This window comes from Myotis daubentonii, chromosome 16 (assembly GCF_963259705.1).
Source record: "Myotis daubentonii chromosome 16, mMyoDau2.1, whole genome shotgun sequence".
NCBI lineage: Eukaryota > Metazoa > Chordata > Mammalia > Chiroptera > Vespertilionidae > Myotis > Myotis daubentonii.
The window spans coordinates 55,314,853-55,327,132 of NC_081855.1; the positions used below are offsets into that span (position 1 = coordinate 55,314,853).

The 12,280-nt window shown below is 63.8% G+C and overlaps 1 protein-coding gene across 1 annotated transcript in view; it reads left to right on the forward strand.

Annotated features, from left to right (window-relative positions):
• The first annotated feature begins 594 nt into the window (after positions 1 to 594).
• SEPTIN9 (septin 9) overlaps positions 595 to 12,280 on the forward strand; it is a 124,835-nt gene continuing 113,149 nt past the window's right edge. Inside the window, exon 1 of the mRNA XM_059671367.1 lies at positions 595 to 686. Coding sequence (XP_059527350.1) covers positions 671 to 686 — 16 coding nt within the window. The 5' untranslated portion in view covers positions 595 to 670. The remainder of the gene's footprint in view (positions 687 to 12,280) is intronic.

A 12,280-nucleotide genomic window follows, 5' to 3' on the forward strand; every position in this document is an offset into this window, starting at 1 on the left:
GACGCCCGCCTCCCAGGCGCGGCCCCGCCTCTACCCTTGGCTCCCTGGCATCACCTCAATAAAACTAGACAAAATCCAGGCTTTCGCCTCTGTACACACCAAGCATTTACTAGGGAGACTGTCTATTAGGCACAAAAGTAGCACCCTGCTGCCGCGTCCGCCTGGGATGCACGCCCGGCCCCGCTACCCGCGTCGGAAGCACGCGAGTCCGTGTCTGCGCTTCCATGGCTCTTCCCGCGCACGGCACCCGGCGCAGAGCGGACGCTCCACGGGGCCCCTCGCACCCACTTTCCAGGCGAGGCCCCGAGGCCCGGCTCAGCCAGCCGCCCCCGGTCCGACCCCGGGCTGTGCCCTGCAGGCCCCCCGCCCGGACTCCAAAGGGGAAGCGGCCGCGGCGCCCGGGGATGGATGTGGCCCGGCCGCCCCCGTTCCGACGACCTCCGTCGGGGACGCGCAGGGCTGCGCGGGGGCGGGCAGCGGGCCGCCAGGTGCGGCGGGCGGGGCGGCCGGGAAGGGGCGGGGTCGGGGCGGGTCGGGGCCGCCCCCTCCCCTCCCCGCCCCTCCCCTCCCCTCCCCTCCCCTCCCCCGCGCCCAGCCTCCCGCCGCCGGGGATCAGCGAGCCGGGAGCCCGCCGGGCCTGGCGCTCACTCTGCGGGCCGCGCGGAGCACCATGAAGAAGGTCTCAGGTGGGCGCCGCCGGGGCGGGGAGGGGCGGGCCCGGCACCGGCCCTTCTCACCTGAGCCCGGCGGTCGGCGGTCGGTCGGTCGCGGTGGGCGAGGTGTCCCGGGCGCCCAGCGAGCCCCGAACTCCCGGGGCGGCCTGGGGCGCGGGGCCAAGTGACGCAGCGCCCCGTCGGGAGGGGGCCCGGCATTGCCGCCCTCGCGGAGTTAGCGCTCCCGTTCGCCCCAGTGCGGGGTGGGGAGGCCGCGCGCCCGAGCCCTCTGGCCATGGCCCGGGTCACCCCCCAACCCCCCGCTGTCAGCCACTGCCCGCGTGGGGGCCGCTGGGCTGGCCGTGCTGCCCCGTGTGTGTGTGTGTGTGTGTGTGTGTGTGTGTGTGTACAGTGTGCGGGTGCGTGTGTGTGTGCGTGTGTGTGTGTACAGTGTGCGGGTGCGGGTGTGTGTGCGGGTGCGTGTGTGTGTGTGTGTGTGTGTGTGTGTGTGGAGGGGGCGGCTGAGTGGAGGACTCTGGCTCAGCCTCCTCCGGAGGTCTGGGCGCCGCATGCTTTTCTTCGGGTAAATTCCTGCCCCAATGGGACCAGGCCCCACTTGGGTCGCAGGTCTGAGTCCGGGCTCTCGGTGCGCCCAGGACCCTCCCCGGGGGGGGGGGGGGGGCGGGGAGGGGGCTCTCTGGCGTGTCCTCCCACAGACGCCGCAGCTCCAGGGCAGGTGCAGGCACCTGGTGTCCATTCTCCTCACCTGAGGGCATTCCCCGCGTTGATTCCCAGGTGCCTGGGAGGGAGGGAGCGGGGGAGGGAGACTGGGTTGGAGCCGGCCCTCCTGGCTGGGAAGCCTGCAGCTGAGGTGCCTGCCACCAGGTACTGTCCTTGACCGGGAGTCGAACCCGAGACCCTTCAGTCCGAGGGCCGCTGCTCTAACCACCGAGCCAAACCCGCCAGGGCTCTTTCCATCTTTTCTGTGTGGTTTTCCTCTGAGGAGCCAGGCGGGATCCTTTGTCCAAGCAGCCCCCAAACAATAAACACATCTCCCTGCTCACCCTGCAGGCCATGCTCCTCCCTCGGGCTGCAGGGACGGGCAGTTTCCTGCAGGGACCAGGAATCAGCTTCCATTGATAAGAGGTCTCTGAGCGGGTTCCTCAGGGCGCCCCCTAAAACACCTTCTGGGTCAGTGGCTTCGAATTTCAACCTTCGCCCCGCGTCGCAAACAGCATGGCCCTCAGACAGCCCTGGACACAGCTCATCCCAGGCTAGGGCGCTGGTGTGTGTGTGGGGGGGCTCCAGGTGGCAGGTGCTGGGGTTTGGCGCTCTCCTCCCCAGCATGCTCTGGACACGAGATGGTTGTGGGCATCGCTGCCAGGACGGCCCCTTCCCTGGGCAGGCGCTTTGCTCCTGCCTGTGGCTCCCTGCGCTTCACCTCCTGCTGGACAGTGGGGGCCATCGGGGACCCCCAGGTCATAGGTCCTTGGCCTTTTCCTGGGGGGACCTCTGAGATGCCAGAGGGCCTGGGAAGCGGCTTGCTGTTCCTCTCCTCCCTCCCCCAGGTGAGGAAAAAACGAGGCTTTCGCAGGGGGTGGAAGTGGAGTTTATGGGGTGAGTAGGGACCCGCTCTTGAACGGCAGCCTCCCAGCTCCTGTGTTTACCAACGGGGCGGGGCCTGGAGGATGAGGGGGGAGGGCTTGGAGCACGTCCAGTGGGCCCCCCTCCTGGCAGGGGGCCAAGGGTGCAGGGCAGGCTGGTGCGGGCTGGCCGGGTGGCCTCCCGGCCTCCCGGCCTCAGTCTGAGCTTCTCCAGTTCTCTTGGTGGCCCCGTCTGATTCAGGGCACCTTGTAGATGATTCAGGGCACCTTGTAGACGTCAGATGGACCCCCACAGAGCGTCGCCGCGGGAAAGAAAGGGAGGCAGCGAGCGGTTAAAATGCCGCCTCGGGAGTCCGAGGACTCTGCTTGCGCCTGGACTGGGTGGGGTTACTGCGCTGGACCTGTTTACGGGCTCGAGACCAAATGGCATAATTACAATGTCCTCATGGAGCTGGGCTGAGCACGAATGAGTCTCTGAAAAGAGGAAAGTTTTAAAAATACGTGTTTTTTGGGAGGGGGTCCCCAGTGCCTTGGGCCTATGTACACTCACTGAACGCGCACCGTGGTGGGCAGGTGCCAGGGCTGACCGTGGCCCTCGCCTGCTGGGAACTTGCACCCTCCCATAGAGGCAGGACACAGGGGAGGCGCGGCTCTCACACCCCTCCCGCCTGAGCTAGGGCCCAGTGCTGCAGAATGCCCTAGAACAGCGGTTCTCAACCTGTGGGTCGTGACCCCTTTGGGGGTCGAACAGCCCTTTCACAGGGGTCGCCTAAGACCATCGGAAAACACATATATAATTACATACTGTCTTTGTGATTAATCGCTCTCCTATCTAATAAAAGAGAAAAATGGTAATTGGCGTACGACGATACCCTTTTCATTGGCTAATCAGGGCTATATGCAAATTAACTGCCAACTATGATTGGCAGTTAACTGCCAACAAGATGGCGGTTAATTTGCATACGTAGGCACAATGCAGGGAGGCGAAAGGGAAAGCAGGAAGAAGCCCCCTGCCACTGACAGTGATGGGAAACCCAGGGGGGAGCTAAGAGCTGGGGGGCAGGGCAAAGGCGGCAGGGCATGATCGGAGAATCAGGCGCCTTTGCCGCCCTGGCCAGTGATAGCAGGAAGTAGGGGTGGAGCCAGCGATGGGAGCTGGGCACGGTCGAAGCTGGCAGTCCCAGGAGCTAGGGGTCCCTTGCCTGGGCCTAAAGCGAAGCCCACGATCGCGGGGCCGCTGCAGCTGCGGGTCCCTGCTGCCCGAGCCGGACGCCTAGGCCAGAGGCCTCAGGCCTGGTCAAGGGGCCGATCCGGTGATTGGTGATCGGAGGGTGATGAGGGTCAACTCCTCTGGCCAAGGCATCAGGCCTGGGTGGGGGGCGGAGCCGGGGATTGGGGGGATATGATGGTCCCCTTGCCCAGGCCTGAAGCCTGGGTCAGAGGCGTCAGGCTTGGGCGGGGGGTGGACCAAGCGATCAGAGGGAGATGGGGGTCCCCTGCCCAGGCATGATTCCTGGGCCAGAGGCCTCAGGCCTGGGCGGGGGCCAGAGCCAGTGATCAGGGGGAGATGGGGGTCCCTGTCCAAGCCTGACACCTCTGGCGGAGGCTTCAGGCCTGGGCAAGGGGCCGATCAGGCGATTGGAGGGTGATGGGGGTCTACGCCTGAGGGCTCCCAGTATGTGAGAGGGGGCAGGCTGGGCTGAGGGACACTCCCCCCCACACACACCCAGTGCACGAATTTCGTGCACCGGGCCCCTAGTGCTTTAATGATGTTCAATTTGTAACAATGAAAATACTTCCTGCGTATCAGATATTTACATGACGATTCATAACAGTAGCAAAATGACAGTTATGACGTAGCAACGAAAATAATGTTATGGTTGGGGTTCACCACAACATGAGGAACCGTATTAAAGGGCCGCAGCGTTAGGAAGGTTGAGAACCGCTGCCCTAGAAGGAGGAGCCTGGGCCTGATGGGAGGTTTGGAGGCAGGCGAGATGGAACTGGGCCGTGAGGAGTGAGACATGTTGAGCAGGTGGAGAATAAAAAGGGACTTCGCACAAAGCGAAGGCCCAGCCCTGGCCGGTTTGGCTCAGTGGATAGAGCGTTGGCCCTCGGACTGAAGGGTCCTGGGTTCAATTCCGGTCAAGGGCATGGACCTCGGTTGCAGGTTCCCCAGTGCTGGTCGGGGTCCGTGGAGGGGCCAACCAAAGGATGTGTCTCTCTCACATGGATGTTTCTCTCCGTCTCTCCCTCTCCCTTCCACTCTCTCTAAAAATCAGTGGAAAAACATCCTTGGGTGAAAATTAACACAAAAGCAAAACACAGAAAACCCCACGAAGGCCCAGACGGGCTGGAGGCCCGCAGGTGGGTGCCGGGGAGGCTCTCGCCGGAGCGCCATTGGAGCTGGCTTTTCCTGGACGCACCTTACCTGTCGTTCCCCCGGGGCCCCGCGGACAATGGCCGGCAACAGCGCGGCCCACACCGTGTGGGCTCCTGGGATTGGGTCCCAGGCGCGCACCTCCTGGCTGTGGGGCAAGGCACTTATCTCGGGCGTCTCATTTGTTGCTAATTTGCTGTGAAGATTAAATGAGCTCATGCACAAAAGGCTGAGAAAGGCCTCTGTCGCCGGAAGGAGAGGAGGCCTGTGGTGCCGCCTTGGCCAGGGCGCCGGGGCTGCTGGCACCCTCCCCGCACCCCCACCCGTGCTGGTTTGGGGGCCAGGAGGGGAGCCCTTGGCTGTGGGAGCGGGCTGCAGGCTGAACCCCTCCGGTTGTCGGGTGTCGGGTGTCTCGCTGCACGTGCTGGGTCCCACACACCTTGCCCTTCAGTGCCCTGACTCCCCGGGGACCCTCAGTGGCATGGGGGGCACTTATCCGAGGCCGGAGCCACAGAAATGGGACATGGGGGATTGGTCCGCGTGTGCATGTATGTATGTTATTGATTTCAGAGAGGAAGGGAGAGATAGAGAGAGAGAGAATCATCAATGATGAGAGAGAATCATGGATCGGCTGCCCCCTGCATGCCCCCCACTGGGGATGGAGCCCACAACCGGGCCTGTGCCCTGACCGGGAATTGAACCGTGACCTCCTGGTTCATAGGTCAACGCTCAACCACTGAGCCACGCCGGCCGGGCTATTCTGAGATGTTCTGTGGCTCTCAGGAGATTCCTGGCTACCTAAGGTTACAGAGCTCTGTGCGTGGTGACAGCTCCCCACCCTGCACCCCCCCAGCGCCCCCCCCCCCGCTCCCCCGCCAGGGCAGGGCTGGAGGCTGCACTGGGGAGGGTGACGTCCCTGCTCCCTCCGCCCCCACCCGGCGCTTCAGGAGCTGACTCAGGGGAAGGAAGAGGAACTTCCCAGGGAGCTGCGCCCCCCCACCCCCATCCCGGGGAGCGAGGGCGGGTTTCTTCCTCTTCTTTGCCCTCTGCCCCCACCCACGTCCCTTCTCGTTGCCTCTGGTGCTCTCATGTCGGTCGGACTCATGCCCAGGGTCATGGACCTTGTGGATCCCAAGGCCCCCCAATCCCTGGAGAGCTGGCTGAGCCTGCTTCCTGGGGCCAGCCTCCCCTTAGCCAGGTACAGAGCGGGAGGCACCCCCAGACCACGGTCACCTGCCCTGCAGCCTCTCTGCAGCCTGCCCAGCACCTGGCCTCGCACCTGAGTGTGAGCCAGCCCACCCGCGTGGGTTCAGGCTGGGCCAGGTGTAGGGGGGAGTCCACGTGCAGGCGTCAGCAGAGGGCACCTCACCCGAGGCCCCGGGGACCCCAACAGCAGCAGGGAGCCCTCTCTTTTCCACCGACGGTCCCCTCCTCCCAGACTCCTGGCCTCCCAGGCTGTTTGTCCATGGGCAGCCTGGTGTGGGCTCTGCAGTTTGCTTAAGATGGACTTGATACGGAGGGTTCAGCACCCCGGAGGCTCAGGGCCCAGCCGGGGAGCCAGGAGCCAGAGCGGGTTGCTGGGCAGGCTTGCTGGTGGCCGTGGGGGAGGGGAGGGCTGCGGAGAGCCCGGCGGAGGGGTGTGAGCCTGTGGGCGCCGACATGACACGCTGGGCTCCTGTGCCTCTGCTTGTTGGGGCAGCGGCCTGGGAGCACCCGGGCTGAGCATTGCCAGGGGGTTTAGGGGCATCCGTGGGCACAAGTGAGGGGAGGCCCCCGGGACCACCATGGAGCCCACGGGTCACAGCCACCACCAGGCCAGGACGGTCTCCTGCAGAGGCCAGCGTCCCCCAGGCAGCTGCCGAGGTCAGCTGGTGCAGAAGTGAGACTGGGGGGCGTCTGCCCGAGGCCACAGGGCCCTGGGGAGGGAGGGGGGCCACAGTCAGTCCGGGGCCCTGGGGAGGGAGGGGGGCCACAGTCAGGCCTGGGCCCACAGACTTCACTGCAGCCCTGCTGAGTGGGTGCCAGCTCCGGCCTGAGTCCACTCCTGGGGGGCTCGGTCGTCATGCAGAGGCGTCATGACTGTGAGTCAGGCTCGGGTCCCTCAGCACCGGGCAGCGCAGCACAGCGCGGAGGGCGGCCTGGCGGGTCCCAGGCTGAGCGAGGCCGCTCCCAGCCCCGTTTCCCGGCCTCATCTCCGCCCGGGCCGGTCTCTCTCAGTCCCGGGTGAGGGGCACCAGCCGATCCGATGCCGCGCGGGCGTCCCGGGAGCTTTGCTCTCGGTGGCCTCTCGGAAGCTGCGAACAACTGAGCTTTGTTCGGGCGAATCTGACCTGGTTCTCCGAGCGAGAGCGCGAGCGGGGCTGCGGGCGGCCCGAGCCTGCAGATGAGACCGGGCAGCGGCCGCGTAAGGTGATCCCCGGCCCAGCCTGCCGCCCCCCTGGCAGGAATGCCAGTCCCCGGGCCTCCTCGTTGGGGAGAGGAACCCTGAGCGGCCACTCCGGTGCCAAGTGGGCCCAGCTTCCCAGGGGCCCCTCGCAGCACTGGGGGGCGGGGGCGGGGGAGGGGGCGAGGGGGGCTGGAAAGGCCTCAGTCTCCCCCCACAACCGCGGGGGAATATCGTCCCCGCCTCCCGGCCTGGGCTGCAGAGGCGGGCCAGCTAGGAGCCTTCTTTCCTGAGGGACGGTGGGGGAGGGTGGCATTGCCCTCTTTCTGGGCCCTGGAGAGGCCTTGCTCCCCCCCACCCCACCCCGCCCCCCAGCAGTTCAGGGTGTGCAGTGAGGCCTAGGCTGTGGCTGGGACCTTCTGCCCCTCAAGGCTGCACCTGGGAAATGGGGGGCCGCCATGGCAGCCGTGCCTGGGCCCCTCGTCCCGGCCAGGCCAGGCATGTCGGGGCAGCGGCTGGGATGCGGGCAGTGGTGACTGTGCCGTCGGAGAGGCTCGCAGGGAGCGGTTTCCAGGAAGGGCGGGCAGCGGGGCGGGCGGACGCCTCGGGCTTGTCCTTCAGAGGCATCTGACCCGCATCCCTGTCAGCCAGGCCTCCTGTTCCCACCAGATCCCAGCGGGAGAATGACTCGCCCGAAACCCGAAACCCCAGCCGCTTGGAAGTGGGTTAAATCCCAGCCCTGTTATCTTCCGACCCGACCTGTGGAGGGCTGGGCTGGTCAACCTGGAGGGACTGGAGGGGGGGGGGGGGGGTTGCAAAACTCAGTCCTAAATGCTTGATGTTAGCTCTGTAGCCACAGGGTCAAGCGTGTGTTAAGGGTGAGGGGTTGGGGTGTGTGCAGAGGTGGCCCACGGCGGACGCGTGGGGGCACCAGGCATGGCATAGCCAGCGCCAGCATCTGGGGCAAGGGGGGGGGTTCTTGTCAGCGCCGGCATCACCAGCGCGCTGCCTCCGGTGCTGGGGAGTGAGTCAGCTGGGGGCTGACGCTCAAGCGGCCTTTCCTCAGCCTCACTTTATCCTCTAGATCAGCGGTTCTCAACCCTCCTAACGCCGCGGCCCTTTAATACCGTTCCTCACGTTGTGGTGACCCCCAATTTCATTGTTACAAATTGCACATAGTTAAAGCATAGCGATTAATCACAAAAGCAATAGGTAATTATGTATGTGTTTTCCGATGGTCTTAGGCAGGGGTCCTCGAACTACGGCCCGCGGGCCACATGCAAATACAAATATTGTATTTGTTCCCGTTTTGTTTTTTTACTTCAAAATAAGATATGTGCCCTAACCGGTTTGGCTCAGTGGGTAGAGTGCCGGCCTGCGGACTGAAGGGTCCCAGGTTCGATTCCGGCCAAGGGCATGTACCTTGGTTGCGGGCATATCCCCAGTAGGGGGATGTGCAGGAGGCAGCTGATCGATGTTTCTTGCTCATCGATGTTTCTAACTCTCTATCCCTCTCCCTTCCTCTCTGTAAAAAAGCAATTTAAAAAAAAAAGAAAGATATGTGCAGTGTGCATAGGAATTTGTTCATAGTTTTTTTTTAAACTATAGTCCGGCCCTCCCACGGTCTGAGGGACGGTGAACTGGCCCCTGTTTAAAAAGTTTGAGGACCCCTGGTAGGCGACCCCGGTGGAAGGGTCGTTCGACCCCCGAAGGGGTCGCGACCCCAGGTTGAGAACCGCTGCTCTAAGGGACGCTCTGAAACACCCTGTGCCTCTGCTCCTCCTCTTTTGCTTTTGTTTTTTGTTGTGCACGTTGCCCATGACTTATTGCCCAACAATGTGAACAGGAAGTGAACGGGAGACGTTCTCCAAGCCGCTCGGTCACAGCTGCGCTGCGTGTGCTCCCGCAGGACGTGTCTCCACACGCACCTTCCGTCGGATTATCAGAGGTCCACAGCGTGTTTTCAGAGCTGCGGTCCCCATAGCAACCTCTTTGTTTTTTGGTAATCCTCACCGGAGGGTATTTTTTTCCCCGATTGATTTTTTAAATATCTTTTCATTGATTTCAGAAAGAAAGGGAGAGAGAGAGAGAGAGAGAGGACCATCAGTGATGAGAGTGAATTGTCAATCGGCTGCCTCCTGTACGCCCCCTACTGGGGATCGAGCCTAAACCCCGGGCATGTGCCCTTGACCGGAATCAAACCTGGGACCCTTCAGTCCCCAGGCCGACCCTCTCTATTCGCTGAGCCGAACCGGCTAGGGCACCCCTATTGATTTTTTAAAATATTTTTTTTATTGATTTCAGAAAGAAAGGGAGAGGGAGAGAGAGAGGGGAACATCAGTGATGAGAGAGAATCACTGATCGGCTGCCCCCTACTGGGGATGGAGCCTGAAACCTGGGCATGTGCCCTTGACCGGGAATCGAGCTGTGACTTCCTGGCTCACGGGTTGATGCTCAGCCACTGAGTCACACCGGCCGGGGCCCATTGATTTTCAGAGAAAGGAAGGGAGGGGAGGAGAGAGAGAAACACTGATGTGAGAGACACATCGATTGGTTGCCTCCCACAGGCACCCCCACCGGTGCTGGGGATCAAACCTGCAGCCCTGGCACATGCCCTTGACGGGGAAGGGAACCTGAGAGCCTTCGGTGCAGGCGGACGCCTGGAAACCATTTTTAATCCGGCTCCTTTCACTTGAAATCGGTCTCACGCGTCGACTCCGGGGTTATAACTTGCATGGCTCTTCAGAGTGGCTGTCCCTTAATTCACTTACCCGTCCTCTCACCAGCTCACCGTGGCGCTCTGCCTGCGGCCGTGGCCCGGGACCCCGAGTCGGGGCTGCTGGGCGGTGGGACAGGGGCTGCTTGGACCCGGGGGTTCCTCCAGGCCATTCATTTGTAAAACATGGCCCGTGATGCTCCCTGTCCCAGCATTCCTGGGATCGCCCCAAACCAGACACAAGTTCTGCTGCTGCGTCGTGAAGAGGTTTAATGAACAGGAAATGCCACCTGCCCTGATTACCCATCGCCAGCCTGCAGGCTGGTCCCTCTCCCTGGCCGGCGTGCCGAGCCCAGAGCCCGGGAGGAAGTCTCGCTCCCAGAGTCACCTGATGGGACCGGAGCAAAGTGGGCCGGCCGGGCATGAGCCGCAGCCTCAGAAGGACAGACCGAACCCTCTCCAGGCAGAGGGGAAGGCCGGGCCTGGCTCTCCCTGCGGCTCCTGCGAAGCCTCCATTGGTCCCCAAGCCAGCAGACCTGGGACTGCAGAGTCAGCTCTCCTGCCAGTCATAGGAGAGCCCGGGACCGCGCAGATGGAGGGATGAGCTCGGCTTAAAAGTCCCCCTTGTTTATCTGAATGCAGATTTAACTGTCTCATTTTATACGGGTGGGACCCAGCGTCCAGGTGCCCGGCTGGTGACGAGGGGAGGCTCCAGGGTCCGGGCTGAGCACAGGTGTCACGTGATGGACTTGGCCAGCTGGGGGGGAGCCCTCCACGTGCAGGAGCTGCTGGCACCTTCCCCCTGTGGGCGGGGACCCGTGGGTGGGGACCCGTGGGCGGGCTCCTTGCAGGGCTGAGAGCGGCCAGGTGCTGTCGGTGGCCCTTGTGTCCCAGCTCCTGGAACGGAGGTCGATGCTCAGTCAGTGTTTTCATGAGCCTGCGTTTTGTAGGTGAGGAAACGGAGGCTCAGAAAGACCTAGAACTCGCCCCAAGAGCCAGAAGCGCTGGCGGAGGATTTGCCTCCTGATCGTTACTCCACACACAGCTCCGGCCCAGGACCTGGCGCTGCCCCAGCCTCCCCCAGCTTCCGGCCCTGCAGGTGGACCCCAGCCCCGACCCTGACCCTGACCCCGGCCACAACCCCCACCTAAACCCAGACAGAGGCCAAGGGCGCTGCCCCAGCCGGTGGCCCCCTTTGGTTGGCATTTTGTATCAGGACACCTGCTCCTCGCACTGGCTGGCAGGCCAGGCCCAGCCCCTGCACTTGGCAGAGGGAGTGGCAGGGCAGGGGTGTCAGAGAAGGGACTGGGACCCTGGCTGTAAGGCCCCAGGCTTTGTTGGGAACAGAACTTGCTGCAGCGTCCAGCCTTTTGCAGGAGCCCGTTCCCACGGCCAAAGGTTCCTTTTGTAGATGAATAGTCCACAGCCGAGCTGCCGGCCTTGGGGGTGGGGAAGGGGGCCCTGCACTGGGGGCGGGGGGCTTGGAGCATCACAGGAGCATCTGTCCGCCTCCCCAGTGCACACCCCGCAGGCCCCAGTGCACACCCACAGGCCCCCAGTGCGCACCCCGCAGGCCCCCAGTGCACCTCACAGGCCCCCAGTGCACACCCCGCAGGCCCCCAGTGCACACCCCGCAGGCCCCCAGTGCACCCCACAGGCCCCCAGTGCGCACCCCGCAGGCCCCCAGTGCACCTCACAGGCCCCCAGTGCACACCCCGCAGGCCCCCAGTGCACACCCCGCAGGCCCCCAGTGCACCCCACAGGCCCCCAGTGCACACCCCGCAGGCCCCAGTGCACACCCACAGGCCCCCAGTGCACACCCCGCAGGCCCCCAGTGCACCCCACAGGCCCCCAGTGCGCACCTCACAGGCCCCCAGTGCACACCCCGCAGGCCCCCAGTGCACACCCCGCAGGCCCCCAGTGCACCCCACAGGTCCCCAGTGCGCACCCCGCAGGCCCCCAGTGCGCACCCCACAGGGAGCAAAGGCCAAGGGCAGAGAGTAGAGAACAGAAGGAGGCTTATCTCCTTATCGGTTCCTCTGAAGATAAGCCTGGAATTCACTCTTCACTCCCCACCCAGCCCTTGACTTTGATTCAGCCCTCACAGCTCCTGTGAGCAAAGGCTGCTGTGGAGGAGGGGAAGGTGTGTCCTGGGGCCCCTCCTGGGCTCAGAGGGGAAGGGCTGCAGAGAGAGGTGGGTCCTGAGGGACTCGAAGGGCTTTAAGGAAAAGGGGGACTGATTTCCCGTAGATAAGCGCCTGTAGACCGGTGTGTGTGCAGGAGTGTCAGCGCCTCTTCCTCACAGCCTCTTTGGGGACAAAGGGGACGCTGACTATTGGAGGACTGTCCGGCCCATCATTGTGGTGCCGAGCGGGGGGTGTGTGTGTGTGTGTGTGTGTGAGTGTGTGTGATCTCCCCTAGGGACGGGCTAGCCCCTGCTCTGTGCTCTCCTCAGGTTAAGGTGTCGGGGCTGTGTGAGCCCCGAGGGGGTGGGGACAGTGCCCGTGGGTGCGGACAGTGGCTCCGTGACCCGTGGGCACAGGC